At 38.7% G+C, this 23292-nt stretch overlaps 1 protein-coding gene across 2 annotated transcripts in view; it reads left to right on the forward strand.

Moving 5' to 3' along the window:
* The window catches only part of IPMK (inositol polyphosphate multikinase), an 81364-nt gene that overhangs the window by 42413 nt on the left and 15659 nt on the right, over positions 1-23292 (forward strand). The window contains exons 3-5 of one of the 2 annotated variants that reach the window (XM_077822162.1): positions 2099-2251; positions 5829-5925; positions 14334-14506. In XM_077822162.1, coding sequence (XP_077678288.1) covers positions 2099-2251; positions 5829-5925; positions 14334-14506 — 423 coding nt within the window. The remainder of the gene's footprint in view (positions 1-2098; positions 2252-5828; positions 5926-14333; positions 14507-23292) is intronic. The other variant, XM_077822163.1, reaches the window with a different exon arrangement.

Consider the following 23292-nt stretch of genomic DNA (forward strand, 5'->3'; position numbering starts at 1 on the left):
CACCTGGCTGAGAGGTCTGTTTGCTTTCTGTTTCTGAGGAACTGGTTTGTGGCTGTTTTTGCAAACTTGGAACGTCTCTCTAATATTCTACAGTAGAATCTTTTATCTGTATATAGCATGTTGCCGCACACATTGTGCCAGGATAGTAATGATCAGCCAGTTATGAGTTTTCAAATGATACCTCACAAGGCATGCTTTGTACAACATTTATCATAGTCTTATAAAAGGAGTGAACATAAGGTGTAGACTGTGACAGTGAATGAATGATGTACTTCCTGAAGATTGTGTGTTTGGAATAAGCAGTAACCTTTGGGTTCCAGGCAAGGCTTATTGATGGTCCATGTTTCCAACTTTTGTAGTTATCGTGTACATAGCATGTATTGCTTAATGTAGTGTTAACTGTAATGCTATTGTATGAGCCTAAGTTACCATTGTTGTAGGTATCGTAACTGAATTTGTTGATTCCTGTACTTGTGAAATTTAGTTGCATGTCCTTGGCTGTCTTAAAACAAACTAGACAATGCAATTTCATATTAATATGCAAGATACTTTATTCAGTTCATATTCTGCATTCTGGACTTTGTGTCTGATTACAGCGTACTTACTGGAGTGCATGCATTAAAAGGAGAAGATGTCCATTAGCTGCTGATTATTACTACTGAGCTCTTTCTTATGGACAGGCATTGCTCTCTTTTATGCATGAGAATGAACAATGCTTCCTGAATAATTTTTTGCAGTTAACCAAATACAGTACATGTTCTTAGTTGATACACTTCTCCCCCACACCCTTCCAAAAAAAAAAGTAATCATGCAAACTGATACTGAGATCTGTATTTAAAGAAAAACAAGCGATCTGGATATCTGGGGAGGGATAGCTCAGTGGTTTGAGCTTTGGCCTGCTAAACCCCAGGGGTGTGAGTTCAATCCTTGAGGGGGCCATTTGGGATCTGGGGCAAAAACTGGGGATTCGTCCTGCTTGGAGCAGGGGGTTGGACTAGATGACCTCCTGAGGTCCCTTCCAACCGTGGTATTCTATGATTCTTAAGTGAAATTAATCTAGATTTAAAAAAAAACCTGAATTGCTTTTGGGATCAAGACAACTTTGTAGGAGGCTGATTAACATAATGCTCTTAATTCCATTTCATTGGCATTGAAGCAGTAACTCATCCTTTAACATGACAGTAAGATCTTTTTTCCATTTTAAAACACAGCTGTTTTACATCTGCTCTTCTTCACAGGGTAGTAGACTATTTAAGAAACCTTCCTTATTCTTGGAGTGATTAAGCCCTGTTTTTTATATGATCTTGACGTTGGGATATCCTACTGCATTAGTGTTCTAAATCTACAGAAGTGTATTTTTGGTACCTTCCCAAGTCCATGGACATTAATATTACTATCATAAAAGTAAGTCCGACTATGATTCTGATCTTAAAAATTGTAGAAATGGTATCTTTTAACTCAACATGCTGTTCCCCTGTGTCTGTTCAGAATCATATCTGTTTATTTTATTGGCTAAAATATTTATTAGTACCATAAAACCAAAGCAGGACAAGTAACTGAACTCTTTTTTTTTTCTGGTTCATGTGTCAACAGAATTATCTACTCAGTTTGATTTGTAGAATATTTACCATCAGTGTGAGCTAAGAGAACCCAGATCCAGGTTGACAATGAGGAAAGCAGTCTCATTACATGTAAACTGAACAGATTTGTTTTGGAAGTCACTAAGGCAACAAACATAAAACTTCCCAATGCTGTTATGTAGGAGTTTTGTCTTCCAGAGTAGAACCCTGTTTAAAGACTTGTTTGCATGGTGTGGCAAACTGCATATGTTAACATTAAAAAGTACCTAGTTGGAGTTCTGCTCTTGGCAGTTAAAGTGCAACACGTTAGGGTGCTTTACAAATTGCTGCACAGTGTAGACAAGCCCTTTATCTTCATTAGAGATTTCACTTGTAAATTAGGGGTTTTCTTGTTAATGTGCTCAGTCATTAACATCCTCATCAACACCCTGAGTGACACCATACCATGAGGCAACCATCATGCCTTGAGGGGTAGAACAAACCATGAGTGAGCTTGTCTTGCTTTTTACCAACTCAAGGTATCCTCAAGGAGAATATGCAGCTGGAGTTGCATAAAGAGTTCACCAGGTGTTCAGAACAACAGTATGGAACAGCTTGGGTGCTGGCAGGAGGACCTGGGGAAGGCCGAAAAGCAAAGAAAGAAGCAATTCCAAGCTGAAAGGGAAATGCTGGTGGAGTATTTTCTTTATGATCAGGAGATAAGGGAGTGAGACGTGCCATTTCAGAGGGATGTAATTGAGACGTTCGAGGATCATGAGCCATTCAGCCCAAAGCTGTCCTGCCCAAATTATATGCTTAGCCATGTCTAGTCCCATAATTTTGTCTCCATTGTACCATGTCCTCCAACCTATGGACGACTCTTGTTGTGAGCGAAGCCAGTCAGCAGTTATCTGCTGCATTTTCTTCCAGTTTTAATATGGATGAAGTGAACACATCCGGACATGCAGTTCCTTTCATATATAACATGGCACAACATTTTCAGTTTATTTTGCTGTCAGATGTTTGGAGTGTGTGTTGCACTGTTATGCTCTTGCATGCCATTGTTGCTGTTTTGCACTTGTTTCTTTCATTTTGTACATCCTTTCAACTTTGTCGTGGGATCTGGATGCCTAAATATGCTGACATTTAATAAAGCTTTGCTTAGGCACATACTGAGTTCTGGAGTTCCAGTGGATAAATACATCAAACAGAAATAACAGGTCCACCATACTTATTTCATAAAAAAATATTGCAAGACCACATTTCACTCCCCTGGCCCACATTCTGGCATCAGCACCCGTATACTTCCCACGCAGCTCAAATGGGGGTGCACAAGGCATCCGATGTGGCTATTGTTGTAATGGACCATGTGCCAGCATCAAGATGTGCATTAGGTGGCTATCTATAAGAAGACTCTAAAAATGGGTGTCCTCAATCCATTCTACTGCCAGATTTTCCCCCTTGTATTGTGGAGCACACGTGTCTCTCTGCCATGTACGGCATTATATATACTACAGTCCAAATGAGTCTGTAAGTAGCACCATCTTCCTTTCTATCAAAAAGCACATTCTGCCACCTTCCTTTTCCCTGCTTGGTGTGTAATTGTACTCTCTCTTGCCAGGGCAGTGGAAATCATAAATCTTCATTATCCAGGGTATCGGAGGGTAGGCAGGGTTGGCTGAAATGAGAATGAACGGACATCCCACTGATCATTGTCACTTGGTCTGAATCCAGTATTACCTACACTGAAGCAGACCAGGCCTCCAGAACACCCTCACCTTGTGTACTCTACCATGTGTATCCTATGTAGGTGTCCATGAATCTGACACAGTAGTCCTGCATAATGACGAAGTAGTAGCCCTTCCTGTTAATGTACTTGCTTGAGTTGGTGGGCGTATAAGTATAGCGAGTCATCAATTGCACCTGCACTGTTTGGGAGTGCCATCTGTTCAAACCCCATGGTTATTTCTGAATAACCCCCTTACGTTGCTGTAGAGCAATACTTGCTTTCAGATTTCTGTGACTACTGTGCCAAATATGGATTTTCCAATCCTAAAATGATTACAATAGTGCTGTATGGAGTTGTTGGGTTCCACAGGTCAATAGCAACATACTTCTGGGCCATTACTGCCTCTCGTCTGAGTGTTTTGGTGCTCCGGGGTCCAGGCGAATTTTTATTTTTTTCCCCATATCTCCAGGGATCTCACTTTCCTCGTACAAAAGTTCTGGGCCTACTGCTGCTTGTATATTTCCATCACCATATAGTCCCACCACTCTGTGCTCTGGTCCTGGGAGTGGGGTGATGGTGTGTTTGCTGAGAACATCAAAGAGAACATCAGCTGGGTCCATGCCTCCATAGCTGCATGGTACTGATCTCTTCTTGGTGTGCTTTTAACAGCAAGCCCCACCGCTGCCTTCTCTGGGGAAACCGACTTTGTTAAATGTCTGCTGGCGTCTCTTGGTGGCAGCTTTCACAGAGGCATGCCAAAGAAACGTTGCCTTCATAAAAACTAGTAGTTGTTGGTCCTAGTTGTTGGAATGAGCAGGTTGCATATCTGAGAGCACAAGCAGGTAAAAGCACAACAGCTTGCGTCCTGCCAGGCAATGGATCTCCTGAGCCTAGAACATTTCTGTCCACAATTCCCAGAGGGGACGGGCTGTTTTCTCACAGCGCCCTGTGAACACACATGTCAAGTGGTGCATTGAGCTGTGGTGGTATGGACCATGGAATATGCACCCAGAAATATCTCTCAGCTGGATACAGTGCCAGTGCAGACATTGGGCATGATAGCAGCAGTGTGGAACTTGACCACTGTTCTGCAGTGTAATTGTGCTCTGTCAAGTTAGATTAAATCAAGATGACTAACTTGTGAGTACTCAACTCAAGGTTAGACTGAAGGTAAGACAAAGCCTAAGACAAAAATGCTTAAACCAGCTTTAACATTCTGCTGCTGCTTGATGCTCCAATGTACCTGAATTGATATAAATAGTCACAATTGAGGTTTGCCTTGATGTTTGTGGAATTGTAACTAGATATTTTTGTTCACCTTCATCCTAAAGCCATTGTGGTATCATTTAGTTCAGTCTACCATGTAACATCTTCAGTTTTGAGGAGGAGATTCAATTATAAAAAGGAAATCTCCTTCCATGGCTATATGGGTTAGTTTTGCAACATAAATGGGCTCTGTTTGTTTGAGAGTTGCATTTAAGAAGCTTTGTAAACAGTTTGGAAATGCAGTTAAAACATTGCAGTTTGGTCTGTTGCAGAATGAAAATGTGTTAGTATTTGTAGGTAACTACTACACTGTGTCTGGGGGTCTTCCAGCACAGTTGCTACAGCGTAGATAGGAACTGACCCACATCTGCAATGGCTTTGGGGCCTTGCTGTCTACAAGTGTTGAGACTTGGTGTTTAACAGTGGTCTGTATCTTTTATCAGTGTGGACATGCTTTTTTTTGTGGCGGGGGTTGTCTTAAACTTATGCTAGTAAAACTGCTCTAAGTTATCTGCTGTGTTGCTGGCAGCTATGTTCTCTGACAAAAAATTCTATTCCACACTGGACAGGGAAATGTTTTTTAGAACCCTGCTAGCAACAATAGCATTTAAAAGTGGTTGTAGTTATAGGACAGTCTCTAAATTCCAGTTTATGTGAATGAGAAATTAATACTGCAGAAATGTAATAAAGAGCAGCTACTATTCCCAAACAATTTTTTCCAACCGTTTCTTGCCAAATTCTAGAAAAAAACAAAAGCGGAGGAAAACACATACATCTGAATAACGTGTTATGCCTGTGTAATTATTCAAAGGATGTACTGAGAGGTTTTTTTGGGGGGGGGGGGCGGGGAGGAAGTGGGGGAAAAATCAGAAGTGAATCTGTATTCTAAGCTTGATACAATTTAAAATGGCTAAAATGTATAGTAATCCTTCAAAATCCAGGATTTCGGATAGAAGAATGAACTCAGTCTGTACTATACTGGCTTTTTAATACCAACAATTACAACTTAAAGTTTGATGAGAAAAGATTAACTATTTTTTTTTTGTTCAAGTTAGCTAATACAGTATGCCATGGGTAGTAAAAATCAATGTATGTTCTGCATGTTGGAAGATTACACATCTTGAATTTCTCATATATACTTTACATGTAAAAACCTACAAGAAACGATAAAGTGGTTGTAAATGTTCTAGAATACAGGCTATTATAGGTAGTAGTTGGTTCTTGAAAATATAAAATGCATAATTTAAAGTTATATTTCCCCTCTTGTGTTTCAGGTTTATGCTGCTGACTGTTGTGACAGTGTTCTTCTAGAGCTGCAGAAATATTTGCCAAAATATTTTGGCAGCTGGTCACCACCTACTGCACCTAACGGTATTGTTTTTTAATTTTATGCTAGCTGTCCAAACTGGATGGGAAATTTTCTGGGAAATTAGTTTGGCAATACCAACCTTTGTAACTATTTTATAGCATAATCGTATTCCCTATAACATTACATACAGTATAACAGTCATTTAAATAGGTACCCTGTTTAAGAAGAACTTTTAATGTAGGAAAAATATTTTGTCCTACAGATATTCCTGAGTCTGAGTGAGACCAAGATCTGACACCTTAGAACTTTATTTGTATAACACTGTAAATATGTTGCACTTTTTTTCTCTGATCTTTCTGGTGCGTAAGTGGAAACAGATACAAATTTCTGCTTTATATTTAAGAAATGAACTAGTGTGCCCACTTTCTTATCTATTGTCCACATGCATAGATAGAACCTCTGGAACAGGACACTATAAAGCCCATCTAAATCTTTGACCACCTTTTAATTAGCAGTTGCACTCTTTTTGTATAACTTTATTAGGTGTTGCTTATGCTCCCTGTGGATAACTTGTTTTCCATTAACAATTATGAATTATTCTGTGTAAAGTAATTTTACTATAATTCCTTTAGTGCCTGGTACCTCCTTGGTTCACATTAATGCCTTCTTGCTTTTGTTTTTGGCAGTATTTCAAAGAGCTTTGTTACAGTACCTATCCTTTTTATCCTTCATTCTTTGGTATGGAGTCAGCCCTTCTGCAGCTGTCCAGGGTCCTTCTGCTGCAGCACATGGCTTGTCTCCTGAGTCATGGAGCTCCCTGCTCCCCTTCTTCAGCATGTCCATCTCTTTTCCTCACTTCTGCTGAAATGCTCCTATGAGTCCCTCAAGTTTGTGTCTTGCTGTGAACACCTGGTTCTCTTTTTCTGCTGCCAATAACTTTCCACTCTCTAAACATGAGCCCCTTCGTTGAGGGACTGGAGAATGCAGGTTTTCCTAGGCTTGAGCTAGCCCATTGTCCTCGGGTGTTTCTACCTGAATAGCTGACTGTAAAGGTCTAACAACTGGCTATCGTTCCTACTCTGGCAGAAATGTGAGAGAGCCCTGTCAGCCCCAGGTGGAATCCATATACACATAGAGATATTCAAAAATGAAGAAATTTTCAGAAGAACAACTAGATGATATCAACCAGAATTTATAAACTGTACTACCATCATCACTACCTCTAGGAATGTTCTATTGGAAAAGGAGTGGTGGGTAGGAGGGAAGATTGATCAAGACACGCTGCTGGGAATGATAGACTTGCAGTGGGAAAGAGAAGGACTGTTAAGAATTGAAATTGTTGACAATACCTGGGAGGGACAGACAAACGTTATTGTGAGGGCCATGAATTAAGCAGGCACAGTTGATAGCCAAGAGGGAGGATGGGGTAACTTATTTCACAGGGAAAGGGTGGAAATGAGAAGTCTAAGGCTAGATCATTAATATTTGGGTGAAATGGGAGAAGATGCCAGCTAGATTAGATAAAATCTATTACCAATTAGAACAAAATAAAACTAGAAAACATTGACTGATGTTCATAAACACACTTATTAACATTCATATATTTCCATACTGGTGGAGCAGGTATTCTACTCTATTTAAATATAAAGTTCCGTCAAAGATTGAAGGGAAAGTCTGTTTAGGCCTTCCCAATCATGATTTAACATGAGTCAACAAGCTGGTGTGTGTGAGCCATAGAGTTATAGGATATGGACAAGTTGTTTTATCTCAATCCCCACCCCCAATAAATTGCTGTAAAATTGGAGCAAGACAAATTTGATTTGAACTTAGATTTCATGGAGTGTGGGTAATTGAAGATTATTAGTAATATACAAAAACATGATTCTAAAGGGATGCATAAGCCAAAATATCCATTTTAAAATGTCTGCTGAAAGTTTTAGGGATCTGGCCATTGCTCTCTGGCTGTTTCTCTTGTTTACGTTTCAGTACTTTATTACTATTCAGTGCATTTTCCGTTTGGGATCTGATTTTCATCACCTGGACTAAGAACAGGGCAGATCAATATGAATTATCTTCAAAATTTTCCTCCTTTGTTGCTGATAGCAACTTAGGTTCCCTCCTGCTTCATTCATTTATTTCAAAATATGTCTTTGTAAGTTATGAAAAACAAATCAGATGCCTCAACTAATTTTTCCACTACTTCTTCCAGCAACGACTGAATGCGTAAGCAAGTTCATACTGATGCATCTGTGGGCGAATCTTGCTAAAAGCACCAGCTGAAAACAATGTATTCAGTTTGTATACCTCTTAAAAATATCTAAAGGAATTAACTTTTATTATAGAAATGTATCCTTCATAATATCAGTGCACATGTACAAAAATTATGCAAGTCTAAACATTTAGAAATCCCCTTCTCCACATGGGTTTTTGATTTAAGGTATCAAAGTCCCTTCATGTTTTCTTTTGATATTTGTTTAGATATAGATTTGAGCTATAGATATTTTTAATATATATTCTCTTTTTGTGTACGTCTATATGTATAATTTGAAGAAACACTTGGGAGTAACTGATTTAAACAACATTTTTTAGAAAATTTGTGTTTTAAATACGCAATACATGCTATGGTTTGCTTTGTCGTTTTGAAAATTTTGCTTTCTAAACTATTCAAAAATATGCATAGCTTTTTTTTTTTTTTTTTTTTTTTAAAAGTAGGACAGGAAGGATGATCCAGTGGCTAGGGCACTAATGTGGGACTTGAGACCTAGGTTTAGTTCTCTGCTCTGGTACAGACTTGCTATATGACCTTGGGGAAGTCACTTTGTCTCTATGCCTCGCTTCCTCGTTTCACCAAGGAGAAAGAGATATGCTGTGAGATATGATGATATTCATGTACACTGAAGGTTGTGAGGTGCTCAGATGCTATGGTTATGGGGACCATATGAGTAGATATATTGTAAAGGTCTGACATATTAAGGTGTGGAAGAGGATACAGATAAAAATTAAACATTTCAGAAAGAAAACACATATAAACAGATGAGCATCAAATTTTGTGAGAGTATAACATGGAGAGAGGATTTAAGCTTGGATTGCAGTACCAGTAAAAGCATAAAAAGCCTGATTTTTGGCAATAGGAGAGTTCTGCTGGACAAGAGCAACATGAGCTAAATCTGGAAAGTCTGAGCTACCAAGTAGTAAGGATACAGGCTTCAAGAACAATTCAGCATGCAAGGGGGAGTATAGAAATGACCAGGGCCAAATTAGTGAGATTGGAGGCACAGAGCTAATGTCTTTCAGAGGCCCCCCTTTTGTGAACGTGGTATTAATAAAAGAAAAAAAGTACTTGGTTTGTTGCAATCAACAAGTCATGTATATTACTGAATAAACACGAAAAGAAATCAAGGACAATAAACAGGTTATAGAGTGCCTGGATAAACATAAAAACATAAGACACTAAGTCAGATGAACTGCTGTGTGTTTAAACTGGCATCTTGTGAGCTTAATCCTAATGACACGGTTGCTTGAGTCTGTTCTGGAAGTCAGTAAGAGCTTTGTCCAAAGCTGACTGAAGTTAATGGAAAGACTCTGCACAGCTTTCTAAGACAGTTTCTGGGTTTTTTTCCTCCTCATTAGACAAACAACTATTAAATGCATTTTTTCCTGAATGTTTGTGTCACTTTCAAAGTTTTAAGCCACTTTTTATTTTCTTTCATGTTCTGGTGCTGTGCCCCATTGTCTTTAGATTATTTGAGAAATAATGCAGCTTGTCTACATTTTAGTTAGCAGCAACTTTCGCTAGTAGTAAAAGTTCAGCAGTTGGAATGTAGTTAACAGTTCCTCTTAATGAATAAGCTAGAATTTAACCAGCTTGCTCTCCTCTAGCAGGGCTGATTTTGTAGTGCTAATAGAAATTAAAAGTAATAAAAGCTATCAGTGAATCAGGTTTATGAAAGTCTATGTACAAAGAGATCAGATCTCTTGAGTGAGAATGCACTTTTGATACATTTTCTTGAGCACAACTGCACTTCAAAAAGCGTTCATTATTATCCTGACAATATTTTAAGTCCCCTTCATAGGTCTCAAGGTTAAGTAAGTTTCAAATTGATACACATGTACTTTGGAGATAAAGTGTTCTACTCACAGTTATACCATGGTATGAAAATATAGAATACTAAATAAGACCTATTCCCCAGTACTTATAAGTACTGTTCATGTAACTGAAAGATCTGGAGGAAAGAGACTTCTGATCAGGAAGTTAAGAATTAGGTGGTATTACTGGTTCCCATTTTCCTGACAATAGCTCTGTTTTCATTGTGTCTATAACTTATCAAATCAAGACTTTCATCTTCTCTTTACTCTTAACTGATTTCAACTGTGGAAGTTTTCTGTAGCTTTTCTATAGCTTACTTTATGCTTTGGGGTTTTTATATATTTTCATATTTCTCTAGGCCCAATTAAACACTCAATACAAAGTAATGCAATTGTCAAATAGGTTATATTTGAAAAAAGCAAAACTTTTAGGAGGGAGAAGTGTTAAGTGTGAGATTTGTGAATAGTTTACAGAAGACCATGGTTGTTAGAAATGGATGTGTGACGAACATTGGAATTATCTGTTAATTTTGTGAATGTGAGGTAAATACAGAAGTGTGGGGGGAGGGGGGGCTTGCTGGTAGTTGTGTGGTTAGCTCTCTGGAACACTAAGGGTTAATTCCAGCTGGAGCTCTCCTCAGGTATCCAGGACCCTGGCAATGACTGTAATGCAGTTGCCTGCTTCTCATATGGAGGTGATTGGAGGATTTCTCCTCTGGAGAAACGCATAAACCAGTTTGTCCTTGTACAGGAGCCCTGCTCAAAACCTCAGGAGCACTTTGTGTGGGAACTTCTTAATAAAGGAACTTTGAAATGGGTAAAAGAGAGCCTGTGACTGGAGAGAGATTCCTACTGTCATAGAGGCAGAAGTTGCATGGGTGCCGCCTGTCTTGTTCAGCCCTAGTTGCTGTGTGTATCTGCGTCAAGTGGGACTTACTTAATAGCTGGCAAGGAAAGACTTGGTTTAGAGAAGACAATGTGCATTTGGGCTATTGTTATTTTAACCCTCTTATCTCTGCCTGTGATGTTCCTATGGATAAATAAATCATACTAGGTTTTGAACAAGCTGTTTCCTATCACTGTGCTTACCAGCTGGTTCACAGTTCCTGGAGAGAAGCCTAAAGCAGGCTTCTCATTTGTACCTGTTGAGGTAATAAGATTGGTACATGGGAGGATGCTGTAACTTGCTGATCCAGTCAAAAGTGGGGTGAATTTCAGGATTCCACCCCGAGAGAAGTGCTGGTATAGGCCTGTCACTTGATGGAAGTGCCCCACAGAGGAAGTGAAAGAGAGGCCAAAGGTAAAGTTCATCCTGGAACTGTAACAGGACGTTTCTCCTTTAATTCACTGAGTGCAGATAGTGGGGCTCAAACCTGTCCCTACACAGAACATGTAGTCCCTGCTTCAGTTCCAACAGTTGCTACCGTAGAGGTCTCTGCTGTGATACACAGATGAAAGCATATGCTCAAAGTAGTGGAGATGTCTAGAAGATGATATTATTGAAAGACTTTGCTGTATAAGTGTGTTTCAAGATGAGAGTTGAAGGAAGACGAGAAGGTTGGTGTGGAAAAGAGGAGAAAGATCAAGAAAAAGGGAGGAATGAGAGTAAAATGGCAAGAGGCTAAATGAGAGCAGAAATGTAGATGGCACAAAGTTGTGTAGGATCTTGAAGGAGATGGTGAGAAATTTGAACTTGATGCAGAAGAATTATTAGGGCTTACAAAATTCTTCTTTTTGAAAAGGAAATCTTTAATCAAACCCTTGTATTTTTGAAACTCTTATGCATTTTGGCATGGCTGCTTGGAAAGGGATCATGTAAAATGAATGAAATGATGGTCTCTAAAGGTGGGAAATTTTTTTCCCCTCATGGTCATGTATGGCTTATAAGTTTAAAATTGCCTAAATAGGGGATCAGTGTCCAGCATATGAGAGAGCATACAAATCTGATGACCTCTGGGAGAAAAGAATATGCATGCATTTATCCATAGGGGGCTAAATGTGACCCTAAAGTGTTTTAGTTTCAGCAGTAGATATGCTGAAAACCTGTGTAATGGGTGTCACGTTGTCTGAAAGTTAGATTTGTGACTAGTGCTAACGTTTCTGCACTCTTTTCCTCCACCCCTTTTCTGTATAGCCTGGTCATCTCCCCATCTTGCATGGAGTACTGCCCCTGTATTAAGGCTAAGCAAGTATGTGGAATGGGAAGCATAGCTGTTTGGTAGCCAAGGGGTGGGAAATAAGCTGATAAAATGCACCCTTATCTCTTGCAGGCTCTTTCTGCTTCAGGGAAGGAATTGTAATAGAATCCAAGAATATCAGGGTTGGAAGGGACCTCAGGAGGTCATTTAGTCCAACCCCCTGCTCAAAGCAGGACCAATCCCCAACTAAATCATCCCAGCCAGGGCTTTGTCAAGCCTGACCTTAAAAACCTCAAAGGAAGGAGATTCCACCACCTCCTTAGGTAACGCATTCCAGTGCTTCACTACCCTCCTAGTGAAAAAGTTTTTCCAAATATCCAACCTAAACCTCCCCCACTGCATTACTAAACCTCCCCCGTAGACCATTACTCCTCCTTCTGTCATCTGCTACCATTGAGAATAGTCTAGATCCATCCTCTTCGGAACCCCCTCTCAGGTAGTTGAAAGCAGCTATCAAATATCCCCTCATTCTTCTCTTCTGCAGACTAAATAATCCCAGTTCTTTGAGCCTCTCCTCATAAGTCATGTGCCCCCTAATCATTTTTGTTGCCCTCCACCGGACTCTTTCCGATTTTTCCACATCCTTCTTGTAGTGTGGGCCAAAACTGGACACAGTACTCCAGATGAGGCCTCACCAATACCCAATAAAGGGGAATGGTCATGTCCCTTGATCTGCTGGCAATGCTCCTACTTATACAGCCCAAAATGCCTTCAGACTTCTTGGCAACAAGAACACACTGTTGATTCTTATCCAGCTTCTTATCCACTGTAACCCGTAGGTCCTTTTCTACAAAACTGCTGCCTAGCCACTTGGTCCCTAGTCTGTAGCAGTGCATGGGATTCTTCCATCCTAAGTGCAGGACTCTGCACTTGTCCTTGTTGAACCACCTCAGATGATTTCTTATTGTCCAATCCTGTAATTTGTCTAGGTCCGTCTGTATCCTATCCCTACCCTCCAGCGTATCTACCACTCCTCCCAGTGTAGTATCATCTGCAAACTTGCTGAGGGTGCAATCCGCTCCATTCTCCAGACCATTAATGAAGATATTGAACAAAACCAGCCCCAGGACCGACCCTTGGGGCACTCCTCTTGATGCTGGCTGCCAACTAGACATGGAGCCATTGTTCACTACCTGTTGAGCCCGATGATCTAGCCAGCTTTCTATCCACCTTACAGTCCATTCATCCAGCCCATACTTCTTTAACTTGCTAGCAAGAATACTGTGGGAGACGGTATCAAAAGCTTTGCTAAAGTCAAGGAATAACACGTCCACTGCTTTCCCCTCATCCACAGAGCTAGTTATCTCGTCATAGAAGGCAATTAGGTTTGAGTTGCATTTCCTTCTCCACATTCCTGGGGTGACATAGCAAACACACTGCTCCATACTCAAGCTGACCCTAAAGGCTTTCTAACCTACAATATTGTATCTGATCCATGTGAAAAGTGGAGATAGGATCACACATAAGCATGTCTGAAAATGCCCACAGAGAGCATTTCTGGTTGGATAGACGTACAGACTTGATATAACATCTTGAATGTGTTTCTGTCCAAAAGACTTATGCGGTTGTAAACAGTTTGGAAGTTTCTGTTCTGTTTCAGTTAAAGATTTTATTGCACACACTGGGCCAAAATGCTTTGTTGCTAAGTACAGATGGAAACGTCTGTCTTGAACTAGGATGGTCAAACTGATGAGAGAAGTGGGTGGACAATTTTTACCGTGCTATGGTAAGGATATGAGCTATGCCTTTTCCTCTTAAAACCACAGTTTCCATTGATTTTAATTCCACTTGTCTCATGTTTAAAAATAATACTTAATTTGATCATTGGTACTTATTTTAAATTTTTATTAAAGACTTACGTTGAATCAAACTCCTGAATTCCTTTTCAGCAATAAATTGGAATCTGATTCAGTACTGGATAGGCTGTTGTAATTAGTATGTTTTCCTGAGGCAGGAAGCTTTGTGGCTATCTTTTGCGACTTAATTGCAACAGAATTTGTAGTGTATCATGCTAGTGGTTTTTGTTTTGTTTTATATTCACTGGTACAGATTTGTCCTTCCTATTCTAACACCTAAACTTAACATCTAAAGTGTGCTTTGTTTTTTTCCCACACTGATTCAGGCATAACTTGTATAATAAAGAGCTTTGTGTTATCCTATTGTTAACCGAGTTGTCTTTTTAACAGATCTATACCTAAAACTGGAAGATGTGACACGTAAGTTTGATAAGCCGTGTATAATGGATGTGAAAATAGGCCAGAAAAGTTATGATCCATATGCTTCAGCTGAGAAGATTCAACAACAGGTCAGCAAGTACCCACTAATGGAAGAAATTGGGTTCTTGGTGCTAGGCATGAGGGTAAGACCTAATCTTTTGTTGTATTCAAATTCAGTTTATGCCCTGGTCTATTGCCAAGAGTTAACAAGATTTAATCAATAGTTTTCTAGTAAATAACACACTTCTGTCCCTCCTACGTCATTAAAATGTTACCTGAGTAAATTCACAAATATTGATATGTCACGTAAAATATATTTAAAAACACAGCTCATGTTTTAAAAAAAAGTGTTTAACTGTGCAATGTCCCTTCCAAGATTCTGACCATAAATTGAACATATAAATACATATAATACAGAAATGTGTCAAGTTAGAAATTGGGTCTTTTTAAAACTGAATTTAGTTTTGCCCCAAAGATTTATTTTCACTTGTCATCATATAAATGTAGGGGATTATCAAAGCAAATTTTCCTTTTTTAAAAAAAATTATAAAGAATATATTAGTTACTTTGTATAATAATAAGCCCACATTTTAATGTGTTTGTATTATTTGGTATATTACAAATATTCACAAATAGAATGATGTTATGGGACATCTTGTCAGCAGTATACATATTAAGGCAGCTTTTGGCTTTGCTTTCAAGACAAGGGCTCCAGTCCTGCAAATACCTACATTTGCTTAACTCTGCTTATGTGAGTAGTCCAATTAATGTTGGGATGGGGTCTACTCGTGTACAGTTAAGCACATACTTAAATGTTTGCAAGGAACAGAGCCTTAGATATTAAATAGGAATAGATGTTATATATATATTTTTTGAGATTAAAAGAAATTTGATGTTGAAGTTTCAAAGAAATTTGTGGTATGTGGAGACAGAGGCACACATACATTTACAGTCCTATTCTGTTTTTTTTTTTTTAAAGTTTTGTTTATAGTTATGCTACTTTCTGACTTCAGTGTTTACAACTAACAGTGCACAAAGTTAAGGTTTTTTGGCATCATTGGACTTCAGTTCATGAAGATATTGACCAACATAATGCGAAGAGACACATGTTCATTTCTCCAGTAAAGGCAGTGCTCAACAACATCATGATTGACCTTTTCTTGCATTCAGCCTGTCCAGCATAATCTTCATGATTGTTTCAAATACAAAATTTCTTTTCCCCATCTCTTCCATGATGTCTTTTTTTTTCTGTTTCTAGAAATAATATTTCTTTATATTGCTAATGCACTTTCCAACCACTTTTGCACTAATTATTGAGCGGTGACAGAGTTTCATAAAGTAAAATAATTGACAGGGATTTTGCTTATGAATATTTTTGCTTGTTTTTGCCAGTATGGGGTCATTTTGAACAGCTAGATGCTTCAATCTTTCCGCGTGGTCATGTTTTGGTGTTGATCTAGATTTCGCTTGAGTCGGACAGGATTTTACGTTTCAGTGAACTGACACTTGGTGTAAAATCAAAGAATTACTCCCGGGGGGGAAAAAAAAACATAGACCATGCTGCAGCTTCCTCATTAATTATGTTGGGGACCGAGAAGCACTTTGAGACTTGTTCTTGGATAACCTAGTCATGAGCTATACAGTCTCCTAATCTGAAATCTTGATTTAGTTAGTTTCTTGTGTGTGCATATGCTTATGCTTTAACAGGCTGAGGGAAACAACGTGTCTAAAGGAGAACAGGTAAAATGCAAATACAAAAAATTTGACTAGTTTCTTGAGCGTTGCACTGAGTGTGTTCTCCCTCAGAAGCACACTTTTCAAACGTCGCCTTCTCAAGCATTTGTTCGCTTGTATCTAAATAGACATTCCAGGTAATGCACATATGAGACCTGAAAGGGGCAGGCAGAGAAGATTACGGACCTTTAGAACATCTGAGCTGAACTATTGCATCTTTTTTCTTGTCCTTGTCCGTCTTACTCCAGGTCTAAAACAAGACTTTTTACTTGTATTATTACTAACCCTGGAAAATGTATTTGTAACAATCTTGCATAACTTCCCTTTATACTGAAGTGTTAAGCTGCTTATGCCGGATCATTAAGCACATAAAGATTTTGCTCTCAAATCTATAAACCAGATCGTGATGTTTGAGTGCATTAAAAATTAAGCTTTACAGCCTAGAGGGCAATAGGGAGCTCCTTTTCATTTGAAGAACTATCTCATGGACTACTTAGATCATCTCTAATCTTCTGTAAACAGTAATTTTGTACATGGATTAACATGTTTTGTAGAAGCCTGTTAACAAGATTATCCTTTTCAGAAAGACTTTATTTTGTTATGAATTTACTACACACTTCAATTTGGTAGGCATTTTCTGTCTGTATTTATAGTAGATAAAGAGTGTTACTCATGTGTCCTTCGTTTTGTTTTCTCATTGTTTTTCTTTACACTCTGGTACTTGCTAATTAGTGAGGTTCTACTTTATCTTGTTGAGTGATGTCCCATTACTGTTTTAAGAGAGAGAATATTCTTTGGAATAGTTTTTCTGAGATCTGTTGGGGAAAAATAATATTTGGTCTGAGATTTCTGCTGCCTCAGCTAATACTGCGCTGGTATAGAATGTAAAAATGAAAATTAAGATAAATGTTTTTTCTGGCGTCTTAATAAAGGCACAGTATGTAAATAGACAATGGGGTTTTATTTATTTATATATATATAATATAGGTATTTAATTGAATGGGGGCAGCAAATGTAGATTTTTTTTTTTCATTTTTTGGCTTAATGTTTAGTTGAATTTAATCACAAGTTCAGAAGTGAATGCATTTAATTTGTGCACAAAGTGTCCTCCCAGGAGCCATGGTTAGAACAAAGACCATCTGCATTCCTAGTATTGTGCCTCAGAATTCTGAGACAATGTGCTGGGGTTAATTTGAAAAGGGCTGATTTTCTTACCCACATGAAACACCAGAAGCTTACATAGTTAGTCCATGAAGATGTAGACCTGACCTGGCAGCAGGTAAAAGTGACTTTTGATATTGGTGAGATGGTGGCAAGAGCTGCTTCATCTGGGATGGAGGCCTACACTGCTTCTTGGCTACAGGTATCAGGGTTCCACCAAGAAGTCTAGAGAGAGAGAGAGCAAGAGAGCTTGAGGACCTGCCTTAAACCTGAGACCTCTTGTACGGGGAGCTTGTGCAGGGCTCGCTGCGGAAGGCAATGGAGATAGTGGCTGCTTTGTTCTCTTGAGCCTGTGTATCTCTCTTCAGGTCCCTCTGTCAAGGGAGAGCAAGGAGAGGCTGTGATTTGCAAGGTGGGTTTCATGTTGAGGACTGGACTCAAAGCAGCCCTGTACCATCTGCGCAGAGCTGTCTGCTTAAGCAGCATCAAAAGCCAAAGGGTCCAAAGTCCTTCACCAGCAAGCATCAAAAACTGAAGGGCTTTTGAAGGCTTTCAAGTTGCTTAAGTATCGTAACTGAATCTTTTCATACCTCGTGCTTCATTAAAGTTTAACCTTAATGCTAAAATTCCTGGGTGTATAACAATTGTTTTGAAGATAATTCCCACATCTCTAATGCTTTTTACCCTAAACTACAAAATGGCAAACAGTATTTCAGTCTGACATGGATTTACTAATTTTTTAAAATGAGAAGAGTGCACTGTTGGAGAAGATAACGAAAGTCCTGGACCATCTACAGCTGCATGAAATGAGCCAGCTGAATGAATGAATGAAGTGGTAAGAAAAAGAGTACAAATACTTGAAGTTCCGATTCTTCTTTAGTGGATCGGATGAGTACCCATTGCCTCACTGTGTTGTGTTAACTTACTTTGTATTTTTAGTTACAATATTTTATTCTTTTTTATTAGTAGAGAGTAGAGTTGGGTCTTTACTTCCACAGCACAGAAATTCAGATTTTACACTAAAAAAAATTGAAACACAATATAGTGTTCAAAGTTGGACAACTATTTTGTTTTAAAATAAAAAAATAACACCATGTATTTTTAAACAATTTTGTTAACGTTGTGTTGCTTATTCAGTTTTATACATTTATACAGTGTTTGTTTTTTCCCTGTGTGAACACGATGTTTTGCTATCAAAATTTTTTTTTTCCCCAACTCTAGTTTTACTAAAACTGTTTGGTTTCAAAGATCTTGAAGCTTTTCTTTTAGAGCATACAGTACAGACCTGTTTACACGTGAATCCGCTTAACGCGCGGTAGCGCCATGCCTCCCAGTGCTACCTATTTAACACACGAGACTCATCAACATGCAGTACAGGAACTTGCTATGCTACAGATTTGCTCACTAACTCACTGACAGAAATCGACAGGAAGTGTGGATGTAGATTTTTGTTGTTGTTGTATGTCTTTACCAATATTGGTAAAGCCATATCACGCACGCTTAGACATTATCACGCTAGAGAGATATATAATATATAGCAGTTATATAGTAATATATACACTACATTAGAAAATTTTAACTGTAGGCCGAATACAATGGCAGAGGGCAAGCGTAGTGTTCCTACACTGTAGAAGAAAAGATAGCTGCAATAGATTGAGTAAATAGCGGAGAAACCCAGGCCAAAGTTTCAAAAGATATTGGCATTGCTGAATCTACTTTCTGAGGAAGGCTAAAAACTGAATCTAAACTGAATGGCTTTGTACAAAATATTGATTCTGCTGCGGGGCTTAAGCGAAAACGTGTGCGGTATTCAGCAAAACCCACAATAGACAAAGCCATGTGCACTTGGTTTGCTCAGGAAAGGCTGAAAGGAATGCCGTCAAGTGGGCCAATTCTTCAAGCCCAAGCAACAAAATTTGGATATTTAAGGGGGGATGAATCATTGCAAGCCAACAAGGGGTTTAATCACCTCAGTAGAGCCAAACTGCCAGTAATATACGTTAACCGCAAAAATGCTTGGATGACGAGACACATTTTCGATGACTGGTTCCACAACAGATTTATTCCAGCTGTTCGTAAGCATCTGCTGTCAAAGAAACTCTAAGCCAAAGCACTTTTGCTACTTGACAATTGTTCAGCCCATCCTTCAGCCGAACCACTGGTATCAAGCAATCAAAAAATTCTAGTGCTATAACTACCATTCAACACAACATCAAAAATTCAACCTTTAGACCAGGACATTATTCAGAATTTTAAAAACAATTATCTACGGGAGCTGATTTCGGCAATTGTGTCATACACGTCTTCAGGCATTTCCAAATTCCTGAAACAGTTAAACATGAAGGAAATTATTTATTTAGTTAAAAAAGCTTGGGACGGAGTAAAACAAAAGTCCATTGAAAACTGCTGGCTCTTGGTGATGCCTTCTCTGCCAGAGACTGCTCAGATTCAGAAAACTCCAGCAGTGGCCACACTTTGAAGGATTTTCGAAAGAAGACATCCTACAAACGCACGATAAAGGTAAACTTCTCTTTCAAATGATAAAAGATTTTAGTTTGGATACATCGCCAGAAATCATTACAGAGTGGCTGGAGATGGATGAAGATTGCCCAACTTCAGAATTTCTGTCCGAGGAACAAATATTAACGGTCTGCAAGGCTATATCGGACTGCAAAAGTGATGGTGAGGATGTCGTTGAAAAAGTCAAAATTTCGCTTACAGAAGGCCTTAGTGCTGGAGAAACTACTGTAAGATTTATGGAGGAGCAAAATGCGGAAAATATCAAAATCATTCATTTGTGGCGAGTGACAGACTTCATAAAGAAAGAAAGAGGAAAAAAATGCGAGCCAGAAAGAGCAGAAAATAACGGCGTTTTTTTTCTAAGTGAATCATAGACACTCTTTTCAGCATGGCCCTCTTAACCCGGGATCTGTTAACACGTGGTCGTGATGGCCTGACTTCTGACATGTGCGCGTAAATGGGTCTGTACTGTATTGCTAGGGATTTCTATCATTACAATTGTTTACATTAAAACGAAAAGGAAACATATACATTTATTTACAGTTTATATGTATGTAATTAATAATTTTTGTCAAGAAGTGTTAATAGTGGGCTGCAGTGCCTATTGCAACTGCACAGCTGGGCCTCAGGGGAAAAAAGTTTGGGAACCCCTGCCTTAGAGCATGTTATATAGCACAGGTTCCCAAAGTATAATCTGCAGTTCACTTGCTGGTAGCCTGTGAGAGATCAGACTGCCCTCAAGGTACTAGGTCTCCTTTTTTCCAGCAGAGAGAACAGATGGGTGAACAAATAAAATAAAAAGTAAAAGTAGAAATTGTGATTAACCGTTGTTCAAAAAGCACAAACCACTTACAATAGCACTTAGGGCAGGTAAAAATACATAAAATATTTACCTATTATTATCTTTCCATCTAAGATATTGCTTGAGTTGATACAGGGTTGTTATGAATTGGAGGCTGGGTGGAGAGAGTCCATGAGACAATCGCTCTGTTTTAATAAGGTTTGTCCTAAAACATGCTTGTGAAAGGAAGCAAGTGCTATGTAAAATAAACCTATTGTTCTATCAGAATATTTCTGGCAGTGTTTTCAATATACTAAACACAGGTGCATTTTATTTCAATGAACAGGCATTCCACTAAATGTGCACACATGTTAATGTCTGAGATATGTGAAGAATAGATTTTGAATGTGTATTCACTTCAGTGAACCTAAAGATTGTACTCCAGATAGTTATAGTCTCATGTTGAACATTGATAAAATTGTGTGTAGTTCAGCGTGGGATTAGGGTTTTTTGTTTTTAAAAAAGGAAATTGCTTTAAAGTTGGTTGTTTTTCAATCAAAGAGAATTTAACACAAGTTTAGAAATGTAAAATATGGTGTAGGAAACAAAACTTGCCACCCACATATGCGGTATAAGAAATAGGTTTTAACAGCATATACAACAGTACAAAATACTGCATAAATGCAGGTAGAGTGGAGGTGTAACAAAGCAGGCCACATACAGCTTGCAAAGACACATTAACACACCAACAGTCTCCTTTAGGCAGTTTATTTGCCCCAAACTTAAGCAAAACAAACAAATAGTTCTTCAGCTCACCCTGGGCTATAACTCTCAAGGGATTTTCCCCTTTACTTCTCAGGCTGTCACTGACTCCCCTCCCAGGGGACTCTGGCAGTCCTGCTTCCTAGCTCCGAGTCACTGGGTCTCTCTCACTCTAAGCCCAGGTTCCTCCTTCTAAGTTCAGCTGGTGTTAGCGGACCTGTCCCAGGTACACTGGCTTTGCTCCCTCTTAAAGAGCTAGTGTCACCCTGTGACAGGGGAAGTGTTTGATTTTAGGATCCCTAACTTTGAATTTCTTGACTTCAGTGGAATTAAATTTTCATCCATAATATTGCAGTCAAAACATGTAGTCCTTAGTGCTAATGAAATTGTCTTTAAAGCATAGGGCAGTAAATTAATCTTCACAAGTATAATCTCTCCTCTGTTAATAGAAGTTAATACAGTTAGCAGACAGAGTAAAGCAGGCACATATCATTAGAGCTATTTTCATGGCTTTTCTTTCCAGCATATGGAAAGTTTCCATGACCCAGATATCGTTGTTAATTATCTTGACTGAGTTCAACTGAAACCATTTCTTTCATTGTTGAAAGCTATCTCTAGAGGTGATTGTAGACCTCATTGTATCTAATACACTGTAGCAAAATGTGTGAGACAATGAAGGGAGACTAGTAATGGAGCTGTTGAAAAATCTTGCACTCACTTTTCATACTCTTTTGACGCTAATGTGGTGAAAACCGTAACAGGTCACATTATCCTACATACTCATGAGTATAAATTTCTGAGACTAAAACTCAGAGAAACTTACTGGAAGTCAAATCCAAGATGATTGATTATGGCAAGCGACAAGCCAAGATTTTGATTTTCTGCAAAACTGTTTAGTTAGTTCCCTTGTCCTCCCATCTTCTCCCTATTTGTCTGTGTTGCTCACCTGTAATTTCCTATCTAACATCTAGATTGTAAATCATAGATTTTAAGGTCTGAAGGACCACTATGATCATTTGTCTAGTCTGATGTCTGGCAGAATGTAGGCCACAGAATTTGATACAATAATTCCAAAAAATCAGTCCAATAAATTGTGGTTGAACTAAAAGAGATTTTTTTAGAAAGGCATCTCTTCTTGATTAAAGGTTCTGAGTGTTGGGTAATCCACTACATTGCCTGTTAAAAGTCCCAAAGGTTAATTGTCCTGGCTGTTAAAAATATGTACTTCTAGTTTCTCTAGGTCAGGGACTTTTGTCATTGTCTGTCCAACAGGACTTTGATCATTGAGTGGGATTCCTATGTGCTACGATAATATAAAAAATAATGCATGAGGCAAAGAGACCTCATCCCCACCCTCCCCCTTATTGAAAGGTTATGGTACAGCATGAATATCTTAACTGCTCTTGAAAGCTTAGCTACTCTGTGGAATAATGTTTTGGACTACAGATCATACAGAAAACATTTTGAGATATTTCATAATTTGGAACGTTTTTCATAGGAATCCTCAATTATATTCTGCTTTTTCACTGAACTAGTTCACAGAACTCCGTTCTGAGTCCATAAGTTGGTACTGAAGCGTTCTTTGTTACTCAAGGAATGAGTTAAAACTGTATATTCAAACTGTGTCTTCACTTAATTAATTGTATGCTTACTCAGAGCTGTTCTCTTAAACCAGTGTGCACATAAACCAGAACTACTGTTTATAAACCAGAGAACAAACTGTACACTTTGTGTCTTTCTGACTTTCTCACTCAGCAGCAGTGAGATTTTGTACCTTAATCGTGTCAGTGCAAAAAAAATAAAACATATGTCAACATTTCAAAGTGAATTTACAGTCCTTGTCAATAACAATACAATACCAGCCATTACTAGAGATTAAGGGTATTAGAATGAGAGAATAAAAAAGAGTTCCTAGAGGTTTTTCAAATACTTAATCGCCCCGGCCTCTCCCCCGCCCAAATAAAAAAAATA

Source organism: Eretmochelys imbricata, chromosome 7 (assembly GCF_965152235.1).
Source record: "Eretmochelys imbricata isolate rEreImb1 chromosome 7, rEreImb1.hap1, whole genome shotgun sequence".
In the NCBI taxonomy this organism is placed as follows: Eukaryota; Metazoa; Chordata; order Testudines; family Cheloniidae; genus Eretmochelys; species Eretmochelys imbricata.